Source organism: Choloepus didactylus, chromosome 8 (assembly GCF_015220235.1).
Source record: "Choloepus didactylus isolate mChoDid1 chromosome 8, mChoDid1.pri, whole genome shotgun sequence".
NCBI lineage: Eukaryota > Metazoa > Chordata > Mammalia > Pilosa > Megalonychidae > Choloepus > Choloepus didactylus.
In genome coordinates this window covers 120388348-120411956 of record NC_051314.1, presented here as the reverse complement: position 1 = coordinate 120411956, position 23609 = coordinate 120388348, and the positions used below count along the sequence as shown (strand labels likewise).

Genomic DNA, 23609 nt, shown 5'->3' with positions numbered 1-23609 from the left:
AAAACTGTGTGTAGGGGATAAAAGTATTACTCTTCCACTTTTATATAAGTGGAATTTTGTATAATTCCAGGAATAACATCAAACTTCTGTGGCAAGGTAATATTCTAGAATTTCTCCATTTACATACATGTGGTAATTTGTGTATTTGTGTATATTTACACACATGCACACATATAATATAGAATTCCTGTGTAGTCTGGGAAATATTTATAAATTTTGGCAAGAATGATCTAACTTCAGGGGTAACATATAAATTATGGTAGTGAGGCCTATATCTAACTTTCCTGTCTCTCCCCCCCCCCAGTCCAGTAAATTAAGTGGGCCATTAAACGTAGAAAAACAAAGAGGATGAGACCGCCTGCTTTGGTCCCAGGTGAACTCTTTCTATTGGTTAGGTAGGAAGCCCTAACTTTGAAACCACTTCTGGGCACTGCCTTTCTCATTGCTGTCTGCACAGTATCCCTGTCCTTTTGGAATCGGCACTTAAGTTGAAGTAGTTGATAGTGCTCCCAAAAGCCAGTGTCTGCTGCATTAAAAGATCAGCGATCACAAACCAATCAAGGAAACATCTGCAGGCATTCCAGGGCCTGGGGAGAAGCCATTTTGAATCACCTGTATTAGAAGAGAACCTGCAGACTACAGCACAAGGGAATCCAGACAGAAACTTGAACCAGTTGGGATCATCAAGAAGGAAAAGGAACAGAAAATGAACCACACTGAGAGTTAGGAGACCCTATCTAGTCCTGATTCTGCTACCAACTGCATGTGTGTCCCTGGACAGGAGACCTCTCCGAGTCTCAGTTTCTTCACTGGCAAAAAAGAAAGAGTCAGACCATGGGGTCCTGACAGTCCCTTCTAGCTCCACCATTCTGGAGTGCATATGGTGAGGAAGGCATATAAAGTTGACAAACAATATGTGGCTGTGAAAGCAAGTTAAAAAGGAAACTCGTCTATAGCATAGTGCATGAGAAAACACTGTTGCTGTGTAATATTAGCACCGAACAAATTTCCAGTAAATTTCTTAACTTTGGCCCAAACCAAGATAGTGTGTATTGGGAGCTGGGGTGGGGAGGAGGCAGTTAAAGACCCATTGAATTATGTCTAAGATATGACAGCCCTACCCATCCTGATTTAACTTCCCCCACCTCCTCAAGCCCAAACTGATGATAAGTTTCAAGTTTCAAAGGGGAAAAGAGAAATAAATGCCCGAATAATAACATCAGACATGAGGACATGGTTGTGGTACTTTTATAAATAACTTCCCAAGATGGACATTGATCCTTAGGGGATTATTTTCACCTTTGAATAGCTTGCAACACCTTAATAGCCTTCACTCTCATCTAACTGATGTTCTGTGTGGGATGGAGCAGTGAATCTGGTGGGAAAGGTGGAGGAAGGAAGAAGCTGTTGTATTTGGCGGCTGGACTCAGGTAGAGGAAACTGCTACATTCCGGGAAAGAATTAAAAAGTATGAAGAGAAGGAGACGAGTCCCCACACGCAGTCTTATGTCAGTACCCCTAACCATACTTGGGAAACAAGAACTTCGGTCAGGGGTATAACCTCGCTTTTCAACTCTAAACGTATCTGAGATGGCTACAAAGTTCATTAAGGGACTTGGGAGGACAGCCGAGCTTTTGATCTTGGGATTCTTTTTTATTGCGGGAAAGCTTGAGTTCAGAATATATTATAAACTCTGCCCCTACTCCCGGCTAATTTATAGAAAGCCGTCAGCCCTGGACTCTACCCTAAGCCCCCCTGCCTCCCCTCGGATAGCAGAGGCTTCTGAGTTAAGGCTGAGCTAAACACTGGCCACCCACCACCCCACAGCTAAAGCATTCAGGAGGGGGTGGGGGTGGGGTGGTACTCCCAGCCCCTCAGCAAATGTTTGCCGGCATCCTCCGCAGTTCGCCAAGTGGGGGCCGAGTGGTGACAGCCGAGCAGAGACCAGCGCTCCCCCCTCTCTGCCTCCACCCCTCAACAGCCCGCACTCCAGCTCGGCGAGTGCGGGGAAAACAAGATCGCCATTCGAGCCTCCACACGAGCTGCAAACACTCTGAGATATTTGGGTCCAGCCCCTTCGCTTCACAGCCACGAGCTGGAGGTCGGGGCTTACCAGCGGCCGCGGGCCAGAGTGCGCAGCGCCCAGACCAGAACCCCAAGCCCCGCCTGCCCCGCCGCCGAGGCCCCTCCCCAACTTCCCGGCCGTTTGGCTAGTTTGTTTGTCTTATTTTTAATTTCTCCGGGGCCAGCCAGAGCAGGTTTGTTGGCAGCAGTGCACCGCCAGCAATCACGCGACCAGCCAATCTCCGTGCTGCGCTCTCAGAGTCGGCGCGGTCGGGAACGCGGAGAGGCGCGCGCACCGCACCCGGGCCACCTTAAGGCCCCGCTCGCCAGCCTCGGCGGGGCGGCTCCCGGCGCTGCAACCAATGGATCGCCTCCTCTGTTTAAATAGACTTGCGGTGTCAATCATTTTCTTCTTCGTCAGCCTCCCTTCCACCGCCATATTGGGCCACTAAAAAAAGGGGGCTCGTCTTTTTCGGGGTGTTTTTCTTCCCCTCCCCTCTCTCTACTTTCTCGCCACTCCGAGATTCTGACGCCGGCAAGGTTTGGAGGCGGCTTGGTTCGCGGGACCTGCGGGCTAGCACCAGCCGGGACTTGGACTGGCTTTTCCATCTCCTCCTCCTGCCTCCTCCCCTCCGCTCCCCACCCTCCGGCTCGCCCGCACTCTTGATCTGCGGAGATTGTCGGCGCTGCCTCTCCGGGGCTTCCCCTTCCCCCCTCCCCCAGACCCAGTGCGCTCCTGAAGCCCGGGCAGCTGCTTGTTGGTGTTTGTTGCTCTTGGCTCCGAGGGCAATCGCAGGGCTTATAAAAGGGGGTTGGGTTGGATTGGGGCGTTTTGTTTTGTTCAGTTTTGTTTTTTTGAGAGCGCGAGAGAGTCGGTAGTAAAGACCCGGGAGGAAAATGTCAAACGTGCGAGTGTCTAACGGGAGCCCGAGCCTGGAGCGGATGGACGCCAGGCAGGCAGAGTACCCCAAGTCCTCCGCCTGCAGAAACCTCTTCGGCCCCGTGAACCACGACGAGTTAACCCGGGACTTGGAGAAGCACTGCAGGGACATGGAAGAGGCAAGCCAGCGCAAGTGGAATTTTGATTTTCAGAATCACAAGCCCTTGGAGGGGAAATACGAGTGGCAAGAGGTGGAAAAGGGCAACTTGCCCGAGTTTTACTACAGACCCCCACGGCCACCCAAAGGCGCCTGCAAGGTGCCCGCGCCCGAGAGCCAGGATGTCAGCGGGAACCGCCAGGCGGTGCCTTTAATTGGGTCGCCAGCAAACTCAGAGGACACACATTTGGTTGACCAAAAAACTGATACAGCAGACAGCCAGACGGGGTTAGCGGAGCAGTGCAATGGGATAAGGAAACGATCTGCAACAGACGGTAATGACCCTTTAAAAAACATAAAATGTCTGTCTGTCTGGGGCACCGCTTTGCCTGGTTCGGGGGGGGGGGGCGGCGCTTCTTAACCTTAAAAGCTTTCTTTTCTGCGTACTTTGTTTTAGCTTTTGAGAGCGAACTTTATTAATCTTAGATTTTAAATGGTACCTGACTGACTGCTTGTTTATTTTTGATTTTTAAATCAGAAGCTAGAGATTGTAGTATCTGAGCACTTCTCTCACTTAACATCGCAGTTCCCGCCCCCGCCCCGCTAGGCAGCCGTAGTTATGTGGGTGTTTATCAACGGTCTCCCTCTTCTCTATGCAGAGAAATTTGGGGCATAGAAAGCACTTTCTGTTATGTGAAAACAACTTTATTTTGTGCACTAAAAGGCCACTGGTGATATGGATCCAGGATTGTGGGTAGAGGTGGTGGGTTTTTCATCCCCTGACTAAAGGGCCAGCTTTTGTAAGCCATTGCTTTTTCTAATAAAGATTGTTTGTGTTTTGTTTTGTTTTGTTTTTAATAAAATTCCTCCTTGCCCCTAGATTCTGCTCCTCAAAACAAAAAAGCCAACAGAACAGAAGAAAACGTTTCAGACGGTTCCCCGAACGCCGGTTCAGTGGAGCAAACGCCCAAGAAGCCGGGCCTCAGAAGACGTCAAACGTAAATCATTTGGTGGGTTGATTACTAAGACAAATAACTGACACCCGAACAGGGCTGCAGGAACCCACGGACTTCAAACCCCATGATACTTGATCTCACTTGTTGCTGACAGATGAGGAGATAGTGGGGTTTTGTTGTGTTTAAATATTGTGAGGTCAAAAAAGGAGGAATGGAGAAGGCTTGGAATCACTCTGGGGATACTGTAATTCTTCAGAGTTTCCCTTGATACACTAAAGTAGAACACGTGTCGCAGGCAAGCAGTTGTAGCAGCTCCTGCTAGGAAGGTCATTTCCCTGGCAGCCCCACCAAAACATGCTGAGAACAATAGGTTCTTTCCCTATCTGAATGAGAACTGGGGTACTGGGGTACGTCTCAGTCTCACTTCATGAGAATTCATTTCCGAGGTTCAGGAGGGTTCAATAGCAGATTCTAAGCCATACACGGAAAAAATGGCAAACAAACGATTAAATTTAAATTTTAAAGGAAAAGTTAGGTACAAATAGCACCTAATTTTTTATGGTTTGGTTAATCAGTGATTAGAAGTATGAATAGAGTGGTATGTTGCCACTTTTTATCTTTTGTCATTTTCCTGTTTTCTGATGGAGAGAGAAGGAACCTGCATATTTTTTTAAAAATCCAAATTGGAAAGCTCAAAAAATACTGAAGTATCCTACAGTAATAACACTGAAGTTGCAAAGCAGAAGTTAAATTTACTCTACCAGAGAAGCAATCCAGGAACCCTGGTCAGCATGTGTATGCTAATCGTGCTGTAACAGAACGATTTGGATAATTGTAGGGGAAATAGATAGTAGATACCAGGGCTGCCCGAGGGTGGATTTACCCAGCACAGGGGAAGTGGAGAATTCTCTCTTTACAAAAATCTGATGGAGGCAGATAGCTAATTTGAATAATTCAGCCCCCAAATTTACATTGATTATAGCTATCCATAATGATCAAACTACAGATATTCTAACAGTTTACAGACTTCTTAAGGACGAGGACTCTGAGCTGTTTTTTTCCCCCAAAACGCACACTTGTAGCGTAGCATGTAAAAATATCTTAATGTATTTTAATATTAATGTTTTAAATTCTCAAAAAATTTTAAAATAATTTGAAGAACACAAGAATTAAAGTGAGAATCAGGTCTGTTGTATTTTTTAATCATTTAAATGTGATATATATGATTTCCCCGTATACATCTGATATTTTTTAGAGCTTATACAAAACAGCACTATAGAACCTTTATATTACAGTTCTATACGAAGTGAGGAAATTTGGGAAAATATTTCCTTAATACTTGAAACTCTTCCTGGTCTGTGACTTGTAGCCTAGCTCATCAAAGCCACAGTAAGTCAGATCTACAGGGTTTTGATCTGGTCCCTCTCTGACACACAGAGTTGTTTGTTAGTAAATATCGCCAGTTCAAAGAATACTACAAATGGTTAGGAAGGACCTATTCAAAAACATTCGTGTGCATATTCTGCATATGAGTAAAAAATTAGGGTATTTTGCCCTCAATTTTGAAAAAGATATTAGTAGAATTTTCTTTTGGAGGGCCTTTATAAGTTATATTTCTAATTACTTTGCAAATTTAGAAAAATTTGCTTCTCTCAAGTATTACCATTTTTAATTTTCCTTTCTCTTCTTTCCCACTATCTTGCACCCAGAGTCTCTATACGAGGGTATTTCAACCTCTGTGCTATTGGCATTTCAGGCCCAGTAATTCTTTGTTGTGGAGGCTGTCCTGTGCATTGTAGGATGTTTGGCAGCATCCCTGGCCTCCACCCACTAGATGCCAGTAGTGCCCTTCCCCCTGCCCAGTTGTTACAACCCAAAATATCTCCAGACATTGCCAAATGTCCCCTGGGGGACAAAATTGCCCACTGTTAAGAACCACTGCTCTAGATGAAAGTACACAACACAGAGGAGGGCAAATGTTGGGTGTTAGGGAATGTTGGGTGGAATGAGTATCATAGTTAACTTCAGTACATACTTTTTTCTTTTCCATCTCTCAGCTATTTCTCAATTACGATAGTGACAAAATAATTTCTGTACTTTATTGGTATGTTACTGAAGTGCTTTCCCCTTAATTATTATTATTATTATTTTTTTAACAGAATTAAGAATATGTTTCCTTGTTTATCAGATACAACACGGCTTGATGAAGCAAGGAAGATTTAAATGAAAAATTTTAAATACATATCGTTGACTCCATGGAATGGACATCCTGTATAAGCACTGAAAAGCAACAACACAATAACACTAAAATTTTAGGCACTCTTAAATGATCTGCCTCTAAAAGCATTGGATGTAGCATTGTGCAATTAGGTTTTTCCTTATTTGCTTCATTGTACTACCTGTGTATATAGTTTTTATCTTTTATGTAGCACATAAACCTTGGGGAAGGGAGGGCAGGGTGGGGGGCTAAGGAATTGGCATGGGGTGGGGGTTGAAGAGCTTGCTTTGATTTAGAGCAAGGAGAAAAATATTTGACTTGCATGAAGAGAAGCAATTTGAGGGAAGGGTTGAATTGTTTTCTTTAAAGATGTAATGTCCCTTTCAGTGGGAATTGATACTTCATTTTTAAAATCATAAAAATTTGAACATTGGCTACAAATAATTGCTATTTATTTTTATGTGAAGCTTTTCCTCATTTGGGAGCTCTGATAATTCCGTTATTTAGCAAATGTCTTCTTTGGAAAAAAAAAAAAAAAAACTACCACCACCAAACAAGAGACTACCACCTCAGTGCCCTTCCAAGCCCCCTTAAAGTTATAATTTATCAGTTAATTATTCAGCAGTTAGGTAGTAATTTCTGGTAATTCTGGGCAAAAATCTGGGGTTTAGGGTGGGCAGTTCTGAATGATCAGAATTGACTATCTACATTTATCACATTTGTGGTTGAGAAAATTTCTTAATTTTCTTTATACTTTGGGCTGTGTAGACACAGTCAAAATAAACCTCATTCCCCGGATGTTTTTAAAAATCTGCAGGTAATTTCACATGAGAAATAATGAAATAATTTGTAATTTAAAGCTTCTCATTCTATTTTTTAATTTGCTCCAAGAGAAGTGGTGTTTTGACAGGACCGTGTGTAGAGAAAAGCACACAAATGGAAAAGTGAAATGGATACTACATCTTTAAACAGTATTTCTACATTGCCTGTGTATGTGTATGAAACAGAACCATTGGAAATGTACCTGTGTACATAACTCTGTAAAGACACTGAAAATTATACTAACTTATTTATGTTAAAGAGATTTTTTTTTTTTTTAATCTAGACAATATACAAGCCAAAGTGGCATGTTTTGTGCATTTGTAAATGCTGTATTGGGTAGAATAGGTTCTCTCTCTCTCTCTCTCTCTCTTTCTCTCTCTTTTGTTAAATAATACGGCTATGCTTAAAAGATTGCATACTGAGCCAAGTATAATTTTTTGTAATGTGTGAAAAAGATGCCAATTATTGTTACACATCAAGCAATCAATAAAGAAAACTTCCATAGCAAACTATAATGTGCTTTTCTAAGTTTGAGCTGTATGACCTGGCATTCTAGTCATATTTACACAAGTATAGTGTAAGTTGCAAATATCTGGATAATTCAGGCCTACAACTCAGAAGATGTTTATGTGGGTCCGAATGTGGTAGTCATTATTTTCCACTCAGCTCTGTATGGTTGGACAAAGCTTTCGGGTTTGAAGCTGAAGGGTTGAAAAGCCATATTTTCGTATAAATAAGATTGTGAAGGTCTCTACTCCATTAGTTCAAATATTTATATCTTTTAGGATATGAATGTGTCAGAACCAAAAATCTTTACATAAGAATGATCACATTTGCAGGACTGAAAATGAAAGTAACATGGTGACTTCTCTAAAATCTGAATTTACATATATGAAGTGTGAAAAATTAAGGCAATTGTTCAGGGCATCTGATCTATACAATTTGCCATGATATTCAGATATATGGGCCTAAGAAATTGGTGTGCATTCCAAGCTAATTTAGATAGAACAGATATTCTTCAAATTAAACTGGTTGGCATATACAAATTGCTCAATTTCTAAATAGACTGGTTAGTCTAAACACCAGTTCTGAGGGTTTGGGGTTCTCCTGTCCACGTAACAGAGAGAGATGTATTTTACCTAAACAAGAAAAAAGAAAAATTTAAAACAAGATTTTAAAGTCAGATTTACTAAAATGATTTCTGTAATTCCACATTCTCTAAAAATGTGGTTAAGGTGTAAAAGCAAATTATTAATTCTGGGAAACTGCAAATGGGTGAGTTGTAAAAATCTGAATTTGGGTTAAATTGTTTCCTTCAATTTCTTTTATTGAACCTCAAAAGGGGTTCTACACTAGTTAGTTTCAGCTTATTTTGACCTTAAGTTGTTTTTTGTTTTTTTTTTTTAAGTCGAGTTTGACACTTTGCTCCTGAGAAGACAAAAGTGGGCTCTTTGGTGGCTGGGCAACATCTTTCAAATAGATGTTATTTTAATTAAAGACCAAATTTTTGTGATTCTGTTCAAAACACGTATTAGAGCGTGTTTTTCAGGAAGAGACTGAGAAAGCAAGAAAAGTCAAAATGAAGAGGAAGGACTGAAGGGTCAGGAAAAAAAATGAAATTAGTTTCTCTGAGTAAGAGAAGTACTTTAAATAAAGTGTCTTTGAAAGAGGAAAAATCATCCTCTTAATTGATGTGCATGTACCCCATTTTCCTTTCCTACAGAAGTCTCTTAAGTGAATTTTTAAGAGTTGCGTTTTAGGACTGCAAGGCCAGGGAGAAGTGCATGCTCGCCGCGCCAGACACGTTCACAGGAACGCAGTCACCGTGTCCTCCGCCCTTGACACATATGTCAAGCCTCCAAATGAGACCCCGCGGTTCCCAGCATCTCCCCCCCCCCCGCCCCCCAGGACCTGGGCTGCGGAGTCTGTCGCGGGCGACCATCCAGGAGGTGTGAGGTCGCCTGAACCAGCCAACCTCCCCCGCGACCCGGGCCACAGCGCGGTTGTCTCCCCAAACTGCCCCGCATTCCCGAGCCCGCCTGTCACGGGAGGTTGCGGGGTCGTGCTGGCGGGTGCCTCGGACTAAAAGGCTGTCACGTCTCGCTCCTGGTCTGCAATTTGCAGCTCCCGCACTACTCCTGTGACTGCGCGCAGTTCCCGCTCCCGGGGCGCCCGCAGGCCGCGAAGGGCGTCTCTGCGCCTCAGCCGGCGCAACTGGGCTGGGCCGTTTCTCAGAAACTTTCCTCCCTCTTCACTTCTCCGGGCGTAAGAAAGAAGCGACCCCTTCACCCCACCCCACCCCCTTCCTCTCCACAAACAAACCCTGCACATCAGTACCCTGCCTCCTCCAGAACCTGGGGGCGAATCTAGGAAAGGGAGAACTTTTCCAAATCCGTGGACTCTCCAGGGCGGTAGCCCGCTCCCACCCCACCCGGGCTCCAATGATCCGCAGCCCCGCGCATTTCGAAAGGGTTCCCGGTTCACTGGCTGACCAGGCGGGCCGCAGCGGCACGCCGCAGTGGAAGTGCGCCGCAGCTACTTGCGAGCGTCGCTTCCTCCCTTATGCCCCCTCTGGAAAGTTCCCCCAACGCATCCCCAGCTGCCCAGTGCGGGAATATGGGGAAGGGACGAACTGGGGGAATATGGGGCGAGGGGCGCAACTGGCGGCGGTGGGGTGGGAGACCGGGACCGTGGTGTTCAAAAGGAGGGGAGCTGAGTGGCGGCCTTTCAGGCCCGGGTGCGCCCACCACCCCCGCCGCTCGGAACGACCTTTCCCGCGGCCGGGGAACGCCGCCTTCGCCATTTCATCTTCATCACCGTTAGCGTAGACACTTGCTCCTCTTTAACTCTTTAGCTTTAAAAGGGTGTTTAAGAATTTTGTCTAGGATCTCTTTCAGTGTATGAATTTCCTATTTGCCATCTCTTTCACCTGAGGCATACCCTACGTCCGCCACCTTCCTCTCTGCCTGCCAAAAAATCAAAGCGAAGTCCGTCAAGCGAAGGCGAGGGGGAAAAGGGCCCCACGGTAGTGCTAGAAAACCTCGGGGAGGTCCTTCCCCGGAGCTCGGCTTGCGTGGGGGGCGGAGTAGGGTGCGGTCAGTCTCCAGAAAGACCCCGCAGAACCGTAACTGTGTAGATTTATGCATAACCTCAAGTCCCCGTGTGGCCACCCGCGTACCCAGCCTGTCACGCGTCGTGGTGAGGGAGTGAGAGACGGACGCAATAAGTAGGAATCAGAAAGCAAAAAATACAAAAATTAATCAAGGCGTTGGGCGCGAAACCTCGACGCGCCTCAAAAGAAACGTTAAGAAAAGGCAGGGAGAAGAGCACGCAGCCGGGACGCGGGGCCGGAGGATTGCATCATTGCTGCTCCCCCTCCTGAAAATGGGCTCCGGACTGCGGCGACCATCATGGCGCTCGGGTTGGACCGCGCTTCCCGCGCGCGTTCCCTGAACGCTCTGGCCACGGGCGCTGAGCCTCGAACCAGCATTTTGCAAACATTTCTCCTCCACTCTCCTGAGTGCCTGCCCGCCCCCCTCCTTTTGTGTGCGTGCGGTGTGCGTGTAGGGGATGATTGGAGATTATTTTTTTCCTCTCCCCCCCCCTCCCGTGCTGGTGGTTGTAAACTTGATTGGCATTGGCTGCGCTCACTGACCCCTGCGCCGAGTCCACTGCAAATTTAAGGTGGATCCACGAAGTTGCAGCTTCAGGCGGAGTCTCGCGCTTAAGCTGTTTTTGGACAGGGTGGGGGTGGGGGCGCCCAAAACCTTGAGCCCGCCGCGTTTTACAAATCCCCTGCGTACCAACCCCCGCGCCCGCCCCGTTATCCCTACCCCCAACCCCCGCCCTGCCCGTGCGCACTTCCTCCACCCACTTCCCACCTCTTCCCCATTGGCCAGCGCGTGCAGTTTGAATTTTTTTTTTAGATGCTTGTTTTCTTTAAAAAATACAGTACCCCAGATCTTGTGACTAAGGCAACTTCGACGGTCTGAGGTGGGGTGTTTTAGTTGGTTTTGTAGAGACTGGAGGGAAGAGGATGGGCGGAGCTTCTGTTCAAAATTTCATCCCTACCCGGCGAAGTGCGGTTGACGGTGTGCGGGCGGGCGTGTGGGATCCTAGGGCGACAATAAATAAATCCGAGAAGGCTGGACGGGGGCAGAGATGTAGTATAAAACGTTCATGAATATCCAGGGCGCGCCGTTTCATCCGTTGCTGGCCCGAGGAAGGCGCGAGCTGGAGCCCTGGTGAAGAAGGCACCTTCCCCTGCCTTGGAAAGGTAGAATTGGGGAGAGCGGGAGGGTGAAGGTAGCCCGGGAAAGAACAGCGTCTCCTCTCTATCAAGAAAAAAAGAAAAAAGAAACAGAAGGAATGGAAATATAGCAAAAATGCATTATTTTAAGCGCCTCCCAGTGAGACTCCATCACAATCCAGGCAGTTGTTATCATTGTTTCTGAATTGAAAAAAAAGATAGTTTTCTGTCCCTGATTGCTAAAGTGTTTTTGAGTAAGGAAAATGTTAAAACGAAGTCGAGATATGAAATATGGCTTTTTAAGTGCCTTTCATTTCTGGGCCTGGACGTTATTTCTTTTGATAAAGTATTTAAGATTTAGGATAATATTTGTAAAGGAAGTCGAATAGAAATGATATCCTTTATTAATTAGGACCCAGATATATGTTATGTTGTAAAAAGTTTAAAAGGTTATATAATTCAAATTATTCTCCAAATCACTCTATCTCCAGATTAGTGAAGTGGTTTTTCTTTTTCTTTTTCTTTTTTTCTTTTCTTTCTTTATTTCCTTCTTTATTTCTTTATTTCTTTATTTCTTTTTTTCTTTTTTCTTTTTTTTTTTTTCTTTTGCTGTTAGCCTTGTGGTAGTGTAGTTAATGATTTTAACCAGATGGCCAAGTTCAGCCTTCAGTCTAACAGTTCCTAACCCTGTCTGGTGGTGACATTTTTTAGTTCTTAGCTCTCCAATCCTTCCTAACCCAACAAACCCCTTAATTACCCAACCCAACCTAGCCCCACTTGTTTGTGCCTTTAGCAAGGCTGTGTTCCTTTACTCTCTCTAATCATCCCACATCATAAAGGCCCACTAGTCGCTCTTGACCTCCACAGGACCCATCTAACCAGGGTAGACAATATAAGGAAACAGATGTGCCTTAATATAAAGAAGAATTTTTTGAGTTATGATTGCTCCAAGATGAGCTGGATCAACTCAGGAAGCAATGAGTTCACCATCCCTGAAAGTGTGAGTCAAATACTAGCCTGGATGACCCCTCGATGCAGACATTGTAGTCGAGAATCAAATATCCAAAGAGTATTTGGACAAGTGACTTTTAAAGTCTGTTCCAAACCCTTGAGATACCTTGTTTCCAACCCTGGAATTTCTGAATTTTCACTAAATTAAGCAATTGTCCTTGCTCATTATCATCTTCTAGAATTGTACTTGTAGATATACTGGATATTCTGTTGAGCTATTGTAGCTATTGAGCACATGAATTTGGCTAGTCCAAATTGAGATTTGCTGTTAGTGTGAAATACACAGCAGATTTCTAAGAATTAATACGAAAAAGTATAAAATATATTAATTATAAAAATTACATGTTGAATAAAATTTTGATATATCAGGTTAAATAAAATATATTATTAAAATTAATTTCGTCTTTTTTTTTTTTTTACCTTTTTTAGGGTGACTACTAGAAAAAAAATTTTGGACATTTTTTATTGGACATTGGTGTTCTACATCAATATCTATGGTAACTTGAAGTAAGGAGATTCAGGCAGGTAAACCACCCATTTTGAAAAGTGGTGACTAATAATACTAAGGAGTTGCTGGCAATTTCCAGCTTCCATCCTAACTTCCCAAATTAAAGCAGGACCCAAATTCGACCTCTGGAATCTTTAAAAAGAATCTTGCCAGCACCTAACACCTACTCTTCAACACTTTATATTGAGTTTGAGCCAAATTATAGGAATGTGTTACAGATATGTCTGATTAAATCAGCTTTCTACATAATGTAAATAGAAACTGGGAAGTCCAACTTGTTAGGAGCAACTCTAGAAAAAAAAAAATTTAGAACTCAATCAAAGCCACCACAGGTGACTTTTCACTACCACTCTTCAGGGGATAGGAAGGCTGTGGGAGATGGAGCAGTATCCTCATTCTAAGACTTTGTCTCTAACAGAAGATTGAACAAATGACAAGGTGTACCATATCCTTGGATAGGAATATTCAACATGATAAAAAATGGTGGTTCTTCCTAATTAAATCCATACATTTAGTACAAAGCCATTTTTTAAAATGCCAACAGGAGTATTTTTGGAACTAGACAATTGATTTTAAATCTATATGGGAAAATAAGCAAATAAAAGAAGCCAGGAAAATTCTGAAAAAAGTAAAGGAACCTGTTGGAGCTGGGTGGAGGTTGGAATAGTCCTACCAGAAATTAAAACATATTCTAAATTTACAGTACTTAAAATAACATGGTCCAGAATGCATAGACTGATAAAACAGTGGAACAAAATGGGATGTTAAGAATTTATTATCAGAATTTGGTATGTAATAATGGTGACATTTCAAATTAGTAGAGAGAAAATGATTATGCAATAGATGGTGGTGAGACATTTAGGATCTATCTGGAAAAAAATTAAAGTGGGATCCTTATCTCACACTTCATACCAAGATAGGTTGAAGGATTCAAGTGTAAAAACATGAAATCATATATGTCCCAGGAGAAATCATCAGATGATTTAGAAAAATGTAATTTTAGAGTAGGGAAAGCCTTTCTAGGTATGACACAAAACCTAGAATCCATAAATATAACATTGATAAATTTGATGACATAAGAATAAAAATGTTCTGTGTGGCAAAACCTACCATAAGCAGTCAAAAGACAAACTGAAACCTTTTTGCAACCCATAAATCAGAGGGCTAATTTCCCAAATAGAGAGTTTTTACAACTCAATACAGGAAAAAACCCCAACTGTATAGAAAAATAACCAAAAGAGATATGAACACAGTTTTCAGAAAAGGAAATACAAATGGTGCTCAAAATATGAAAACATGCTCAATTGTAGTTTGAGACTTCTGGGATATAAACTTACGCAAAATACATAAGTTTAAGTAAATAAAGTAACAGCATTGCTGAGACACAAAGATGGTCATTATTCTTTGTTGATAGTTTAATCTTTGTTTCCCTTCTTTTTATCCAAGGCTGAGTGATTTTTCCCCCAGCCTTATTGGTGCCCAGAGAAGTAAGGAGCTTGCCTGTGTGGAAGCCATGGCCACCTTTCAGTTTCAATGTAAAAATCCCTCTCATCCAAACCATCTAATCTTGGACTTAGTGGCATCACCTTACTTTGCCCATAGGAAATTCCTGAAACAGCTTCTTATAGTGCAACTACCTATCTTGGCATGCTCTCATCCATTCCTGTTTTGTTTTGTTTTGTTTTAAGCAATTTTATTGAGATTTATTCATGCTTCATAAATCTATCCAATCAGTGGCTCTCAGTATAATCACAGAGTTGTGCATTCCATTTATCACCACAATCAATTTTGGAACATTTTCATTACTTCAAAAAGAAAAACCTCTTCTCATTCTTATTGGTGTGGAACCTTTGATGAAAGAATAGTAAGATATTACTGTTAACTATAGTCCATAGTTTGCAATGGGTGTGTTTTCTCCCATATACCACTTCATTATTAACTCTTTGTAATAGTTTCGTACATTTGTTCTAGTTCATTGAAGAAATTTTTAATATTTGAACTGTTAACTCACAGTCATCATCCACCACAAAATTTACTGTGTTATACATCCCATGCTTTAACCTCTGGCTTTCCTTCTGGTGACACATATGACTCTAAACTTCCCCTATCAACCACATTCACACACAATTCAGCACTGTTAATTATATTCACGATAATGTGCTACCATCACGTCTATCCATTTCCATACATTTACATCAACATAATTAGAAATTCTGTACAAATTAAGTGTCAGCTCCCCATTCCTACCCTCATTCTATCCCCTGGTAATCTATATTCTAGATTCTAACTCTGAGTTTGCTTATTGTAATTAATATTGGAGAGATCATACAACATTTGTCTGGCTTGTTTGTGTCTGGCTTACTTCACTCAACATGATGTCCTTAAGGTTCATCCATGTTGTTGTCACATGCATCAGGACTTCATTCCTTCTTAATGCAGAATAATATTCTATCATATGGATATACCACATTTTGTTTACCCATTCATCGGTTGATGAACACTTGGGTTGTTTCCATCTTTTGGCAACTGTGAATAATGCCACTATGAACATTGGTGTGCAAATGTCTATTCGAATCCCTTCTTTCATTTCTTCTGAGTATATATCTAATAGTGGGATTGCTGGATCATATGGCAACACCACCAAACTGCCTCCCAAAGTGGCAGCACCATTCTACATTCCCACCAGCAGGAAATAAATATTCCTGTTTCTCTGCATCCTTTGCAACACTTGTAGATGCCTGTTTGTTTAATAGTGGCCATTCTAGTTGGTGTGAAATGATATCCCATTGTAGTTTTGATTTGCATTTTCCTAGTAGCTAGTGATGTTGAGCATCTTTTCATGTGCTTTTTAGCCATTTGTATTTCTTCTGAAGAGAAATGTCTATTCAAGTCTTCTGACCATTGTTAAAATTTGGTTGTCTTTTTATTGTTGATTTGTAGGATTTCATTATATATTCCGGATATTAAACCTTTATCGGATATGTGGTTTCTAAATGTTTTCTCCCATTGAGTAAGCTGACTTTTCACTTTCTTGAAAAAGTCCTCTGAAGCACAAAAGTTTTCTATTTTGAGGGGATTCCATTTATCTGTTTTTTCTTTTGTTGCTTGTGCTTTAGATACAAACTCTAAGAAACCATTGCCTACCACAAGTTCCTGAAGATGCTTCCCCACATTTTCTTCTAGGAGTTTTATGGTACTGGTTCTTACATTTAGGCCTTCGATCCATTTTGAGTTATTTTTGTATGAGGTGTGAGATAGGGGTCCTCTTTAATTCTTTTGCATGTGGATATCCACTTCTCTGAACACCATTTATTGAAGATGCTATTCTGTCCCAGTTGAGTGAACTTGGCAGCCGTGTCAAAATGAATTGCACATAGATGTGAGGGTCTATTTCTGAACTTTCAATTTGATTCCATTGATCAATATGTCTATCTTTATGCCAGTACCATGCTGTTTTGTCCACTGTAGCTTTGTAATGTGCTTTAAAGTCAGGAAGTGTGAGTCCTCCAATTTCATTCTTCTTTTTCAAGATGTTTTTGGCTATTTGGGGTCCCTTACCTTTCCAAATAAATTTGATAATTGGCTTTTCCATTTCTGCAAAGTAGGCTGTTGGAATTTTGATTGGGATTGTGTTATATCTATAAATCATTTTGGGTGGAATCAGCATCTTAATGATATTTAGTCTTCCATTCTATGAACATGGAATGTCCTTCTATTTAGGTCTTCTTTGATTTCTTTTAGCAATGCTTTGTAGTTTTCTGTGTACATGTCCTTTACATCCTTGGTTAAATTTATTCCTAGATATTTGATTCTTTTAGTTGCTGTTGTAAATGGAATTTTTTTCTTAATTTCCTCCTCAGATTGCTCGTTACTGATGTATAGAAATGTTACTGATTTTTGCCTGTTGATCTTGTATCCTGCTAATTTGCTGAACTCGTTTATTAGCTCTACATGGGTTTGTTGTAGATTTTTCAGGACTTTCTGTATATAGAATCACGTCATCTGCAAATAGTGAAAGTTTTCTTTTTCCTTTTCAATATTTCACTGTGATGTTGTTTGATTTACACAATATAAAAAAAATGTTTGAACACTTGGCTTCAGTAAGTTAAGAGGATGTAATGTGATGTGCTCAGGGCATCAGAGTGGATTCTAATCAGAAATGATACAATTTTTGAAGGAGGACCCGGTCAAGAACCAAGGCCCAGGATCTGTCTGCTGAGTCAGCCATCTGCAGAAGCAGATCTCACCACTTCTCCTTCTCCACCCAGCTACTGGTTTAAGCTTGAATTCCTTTTTTATTGTCATAGTGACCTGGTTGCTTTTGTTGTTTTAGGGTCTGGCCCCTGTTTTGCTCTTTGCCAGTACAGACGATGTAAATCTTCTAAGCAAGTGAATAGCCTGGGGTGAATACAGAATCATTTTCTTCAAATAGCCTCAGCATTTAGTCTTCATTTTTACTGAGCAACTGGATTAAATGATCATAGATATTTTGGACAAATGATTCATTATTTATTTGGTTTTGGAAAGATAGTTCAAAAGAGGGTTAATACAAATGGACAACCCAGAGGTTTTGTTTTGTTCAGTTTTGTTTTGTTTTAAATTGAAGATGTGTAGAAGAGAGACCTCTGCTGGCTAAACTGGGAGAGTGACCTAGAGTTGTTCTGTGCCCCAACCAGACTCTGTAACAGGAGCGCCTTTCCTCTTAAGCTTTTGCAGGTGTTAGCAAACTGGTTGCTATTTGATCGTTTCTTCAGCTATCAGCTCAGGTTCATTTGGAGCGAATCTCAATGATCTATATAATTCCCAACCTCAACCACAATTATATCTGTTTCTATCTTTAGGAAAAGTGTTAGTGTTTCATATTTCTAGAAAATAATAGATCTCTTTGAATAGTAGCCACCACCCCCTACCCTTCAGCCAAAACTGAGGCCTCAAATAACTCCTGCATCTTATCTTCTTTATTTCTTTTTCCTTTTTTGTACCTCCAACCTCTCTCCTCTCTCACTCCAGTGAAACAAAATAAAACAAATCTTCACTCAAAAGAGAGTACGCCTATGGAAAGTGAGAAGGAGGGAACTCACTGCTTATCTCTAGCATACCATCAACTGAGTATCAGAGCCTGGGGCCCAGGGTGGGGTCATATCCCTGAGAAGAGCTTCTGTTGGAGGTGTTCAACCATGGGAACGTGGGTGCACGATAGTGGAGTGAGATTCAGTGAGTGGGATGCTTGAGAATGTAGAGGACTGGTATCTAGGAAAAGAAATGGAAATGCTTCTTGAGACCTTTTGTCTGGCAACAACAATATCAAGGGCAGCTTACTTTGTGCGAGACCCTTGGCCAAGCACTTTGCATGCCTTAATTCTGTTCTTTGCTTTCCCTTTCTCTTCACAATCTTAAGAACATCTTTACCTGAAAAACATTTTAATATATCTGAAGAACTTAGAACAATGCCTGCACAAAATAATAGCTATGTGTATTAGCTATTTTATTATTACATTACATTTTTGCTCTGACATATGCTGCAATCCCTCATGCTCATTAGGCTAAGTCCTAAACTTGCTCCTTTGGTAGCACCTCTGGCCCTTGGAAGCAGAGCAGCGAGATGCCTCTGGTTTGGCCCAGCATTGTGTCGCCACGCTGCACTCATTCTGTCTTCCCGTGTCCGAACCGACGCTTACTCCTTCAATATTCATTCGCATACTTTCAACATCTTTGAGATTGGCATATGCATGAGCTATTAGTAATATCAAGTAACGATAATTTTAGTGCTGTTAAGGGACTTTAAATCATCTAGTTATCAGAGACCTGGAAAGGTTGCCCCTTGCCCAAAATTTCCTGACTGAGTGGCCAATGCAGGACTGGAACTCAGGATTCCTTGACTCTTGAGGCAGCACTTTCTATGTGACATCCACACTGTCTTTGGTCTGCATCGTACAAGAGATGGTTTTGATTTGTATTTTCTGCTTCTCTCCTCAGGTTGCCCCTCATCCCCTTTTCTAAGGCCCCATCCCTTCATGCAGCCAGGGCCCATTCAGTGGTGGGGTGATCCCGAGCAGCATCCCAGACCTCCCTGAAGCTTATTTATTCCATTTGGCCTTGTTAGGCCACCAACTATTCACTTGATTTGCAAATTTATCAAAAGGTGTTGGTAGATCTTTCAACTTCCTCTGAAATGCCTAGCATTTGCACGCTGCTTGATAGTACTGGGTCTTTTTGGAGTATGCCTTAAGTTTGCATATGTCTGAAGCTGTCTTACTCATTTTACCCTCTCTGCAACTTGAGCATAATATGGTGTCCTTTACTGGAGTCACAGCCTCTTAACTCAAAAGAAAAAAATCTCTTAACATTGAGAATTTCAGGCACCGTGTTAAGCCAATCACTAGATATTTTAAAGAGGGTGTCCTTTTAAGCATTTCAAATTATTACCTATAATTTCTAAGATGGCACCCTCAGTATACTTGTTGATACACATTAAAGTTTTGTGAGTGATATGCCATCCTACTTCAGTACTGCGATAGAATTAATTTATTTATGTCTCTGGCAATTATTTAAGGAGTGCTTATGAAGTATGCTAGACTGTGTTGGGCTCTGAAGTTGATTTGAAAAGACGTTTATCATCTGCCTGTCTTTCCCTTCTGCCTGCCTGGAAGGTGATAAGATGGATGCAACTTAAGGAGCCATCCTTTGTCCCTGAGGATAAAAGGTGCATTGTGGAGCAGAAAGATACAGGAACTATAGGCCATGCCACACCAGCTCTGCATTGCTTATCTCCAGAATTCCTTTACAGAAAAGAAAAACAATCTTTTATCTTGTTCAAGCCATTATTATTTCTGGTCTCTGTTACTAGCTGCCAAATGCAAATCTTAACTGATACAGAAGTCCTTGAGGATTTTGGAGCTAGGGACTGATTCTGTAAAATTGGTGGCAACCCAAGAGACAGATTCGGGGTGGGGGGTGGGGGTTCTGTGGTGTACCAAGAGGTAAAGTTGGCTTGGCATGTGGGGACAGACAGTGGGGGGAGACTTTGAATGAAGAGAATACACATCTCAGACAGGGTCATTGATTTTGTTTATTCCCCCAGGACACCCCTGGGGGGAACTCCTAAACTCCTATTCTACCGTGATTATTTAAATATATAGTTATTGAGTAATTTGTATTCTGCTATTGTCAAGTGGTCTGAATGCCAGGGAGATTGAGAAGATTGATTCTCTTTGTGCCTTAAAAAGGAGCAGGCAAAAGCTGCAGCAGGAAAAAAGTATCAGTGTTACAGTAAAGTGAAGTTATTGTGTTTTCTGAACAGAGGCAGACATTTTTGAGGAAGGGAACTTTTGTTACATGTTGTCTGATTAAGATACATTTGAAAATGTATCCTTTACTGGATAGCAACTGTAAATAACATTTAAAAATATATATCTTGGGGTAACTTGCAAAGATAATTTCATATGCTAAACATTTCTAAGAAGGGAAAAATCCATTTTCGTTATTAACTTGCTCTAAGTTTCATGTAATCACCGTGAGTAATGGCTGTCTCTTCACAGTGAACTTTTCTTCTTGAGATTGGGCAGGTAATTTCACACCTTTTTAGGTTAGAAGAAATTACTTATTGTTTACATGGGGATAATAATATAGTTATAATATAGTTGAATAGTACAAACATGGGTACGTTAAATTCTTGCTTTTCGTTAAGTAATATATTTCTCAGATTCCACTGTTTATGGACACTGTACCTTTCCTCATTCATGAGTGGCCAGCTGCCCCTGCTCAACATTTTCACTTCCCTTTTCTGCAATAAAGTCCCCAAGGGAAAGAGGAGGGCCTAAGCTGGGAAAAGGGTCAAGGTGAGGAGGGGCACAAGAGATGCCTGTAGAGAAGAGCACATTGTCCTAACAGTTAGGAAACCTGAGCCCCAAGGTTTAACTCCTATGAACTAGGTGTGCTAATTTAGTATCCCCATCACTCTGTTCCCTTAAGAATGGGTTGGCAATTCTAAAGTTCCTTCCAAACCTGATTGGGCAGGTAATTAGAAGCCTTAGTGCACTTAAACACATTTCAAGTTCAAGGCTTCAACCTCTCCCCCTACACATGGAGGGGCAAGTGTGCCCAGTATTGCCTGAAAATCCCTGCTCATTAATTGTGACTCCCTTCCCCCTTTTCCCTCCACTGTAAAAAATTCACTAAAATGCAAGTGACTGAATTTTTTTTGTTAAGGAATGAGAATTTTTATTAATTTCAAAACCCAAACATATTGTGAAGCCAAATAAAAATGTATTTCAGGAAGTAAAAGAGGAAAACTAGTGAAAATTTACAAATTGCACAAATAACACATAGTAATTTTAATTGCTTGGTATAGAGGATTAAGTGTCTTTTAAATCGATTTAAACAACAATCAATAGAAAATAATTGGAATTTGTCTTTTTTTTCTTCTTTATTTTTCTGAGCAATCACACACATTCAGGTTAATGGTTAATAATATGGGTTTTAGAGTCAGACTGCCTGGGTCCAACTCAGCTTTAATAGTAGCATATGATTGCTGTTAGTTTATAGTGGGAAGAAATATAAAAAAAGTTTCAAAATGTTAGGTTTTGATTCATACCTCCCTAAAGTGCCAGGGTTGCATTTTTTTAAAAATCATATTTTTTATTGTAGAATATAACATATATACATAGAACAAGGTATTGAGAATGCCTTTTTGACCAAAAGGGGGAAAAGAAAGGCAACAAAATAAGGTTTCTGTGGCTAAGAGAATTCAAATAGAGTCAAGAGGCTCTCCTGGAGGTTACTTCTATGCAAGCTTCACCTAGGTATGCCAATTAACCACAGTATGGTAAGCCCAAATCAACAGTAGTTCCCAAAACCCTAAAGAATACCCGGATCCATATCTGAGACTCTAGAAGAGTTTCACTCACTAAGTTTATTCTTCAGGGTTGCATTTTGCTGTAGTATATGCCCAGAAAAACAAAGAAAACAAAACCATTACATGCAGTATGATGAGCAGATGTTTTCTCTCTATGGTATAAATGAATAATAATAATAGCCAACATTTATGAAGCACTCAGTGTGTGCTAAGCTGGCCAGGAACATATTACCATTTATAGAAAAATGATACCTTTAGTGATTGTTTCATTAAAAACAAAAACAAAGCCCCTGCTAAACCATGGGGTGACAAAGGAAAATCCTTTTACTTCCCTGCTTCTCAGTCTCTCTGGAATTAAAAATAAGAAAAAAAAAGAATGTATCTGAAAGTGCTTTTTTTGATGTATAAGAATAACCTCCAGAATGACCTCTTCACTCCATTTTTTAAACTCAGTTTTAATGAGATATATTCATATATCATACAGTCATCCACAGTGTACAGTCAGCTGTTCATAGTACCATCATATAGTTGTGCATTCATCACCACAATGAATTTTTGTACCTCTGTTCTCCAAAAAATAAAAAATAAAAATAAGAATAAAAATAAAAGTAAAAAGAACACCCAAAGCATTCCACCACCACCCCCAATCCTACCCTATTTTTCATTGAATTTTTGTCCCCATTTTTCTAGTCATCTGTTCATACACTGGATAAAGGGAGTGTGAGCCACAGGTTTTCACAATCACACAATCACATGTGTGTAAGCTACATATTTATACAATTGTTTTCTGAAAGTGCTTTTTAATATATTATTATAATGAGTGAAAATGGTGGTTAGGGGAAGTGCTGAAAAATTAGCTATTAATAGGTGTGCAAGTCAATATGATTAATCAGAAGATGCTGATTTATGTGCAATTTTCACAATGTTCTTTCGCTATCTGTACTGATAGTCCTCAGCATCCATTCCCGTCTTTCTCTCCTCTTTCTCAATTTGCATGACATAGTCATAAAATACATTTTTTATTCAGTATTAGCATGTGAAGCATTGTGTTTGTTCTCCTTGGTTGTTCCGTTCCAAGTGCAGTTGACTACTCATTGTTCTTTCTTCTGGAACGTTGAGAACAACCCAAAGTCAAGGGCATGTTGTAACACTGCTTAATAATCTGATGTAATATGGCTCATGCTTTGACTAATAGGTGTGTTTTCTTCAGGGTTGGTGTGTTCAGCCTGCCTTATAGAACCCATGCCTTGTTCCTAAGCACAAACATACCATAATCAACCAAAATGAAAACCAGACCATGGTGGTATGATGTAACTGCATCAGTGCTTGGTGCAATCAATTCTGAAGACATCTGGCCAAGTCATAAAGGTAGCTAAAATATCTGTAAGAATGGCTTTCATGCCTGGTCTCAAAAAGAATTCCCTGATGAAGCTTGGGGATGCCCATTGGCATAAAGTTAGTCAAATTTCTGTCTGGGAAGGGATTCTGTGTCAGTTTTCTTCCTTCCTTCCCTCCCTCTTTCCAATAAATATTTATTGGCACTTACTAGATGCTAGGCATTCAGTGTATAAAACATTATTTCTGCCCTGTAGCCTTAAAGGAGCTCAGAGATGTGTGCGTATCTGTGCATGCATGTGTGTGTGCACGTGTGCATGTGTATCTGTGTGTATGAAATCACAGTACAGTGAGTTACGAGCTGTAAAATGGGTATGGACAACCTTCTGTGAGAGCACATGTGGGAGAGGACAATTCTGGAAAGGCTTTGTTGAGATTTACCTATTGGGAGATGAATAGATTTCTCCCCTCCCCCAAATGGAAGAAGAACCTACAAAAGCACCGAGGCACAGAGGAACATGTTTGGGAATTATGATGTACAGTCTGGGGTTATG

At 41.4% G+C, this 23609-nt stretch overlaps 1 protein-coding gene across 2 annotated transcripts; it reads left to right on the top strand.

The window, feature by feature from the left end:
* The first annotated feature begins 2305 nt into the window (after positions 1–2305).
* Positions 2306–6507, top strand: CDKN1B (cyclin dependent kinase inhibitor 1B). Of its 2 annotated transcripts, none has more exons than XM_037847293.1 (3): positions 2306–3437; positions 3983–4112; positions 6218–6507. In XM_037847293.1, exons 1-2 carry the CDS (start codon positions 2963–2965, stop codon positions 4102–4104), a joined length of 597 nt encoding a protein of 198 aa, XP_037703221.1. In that variant the 5' UTR covers positions 2306–2962; the 3' UTR covers positions 4105–4112; positions 6218–6507. The 2 variants fall into 2 exon arrangements, with proteins under 2 accessions (XP_037703221.1, XP_037703222.1); XM_037847294.1 differs by having other exon boundaries at positions 2307–3437; positions 6247–6507.
* The last annotated feature ends 17102 nt before the right edge of the window (positions 6508–23609 follow it).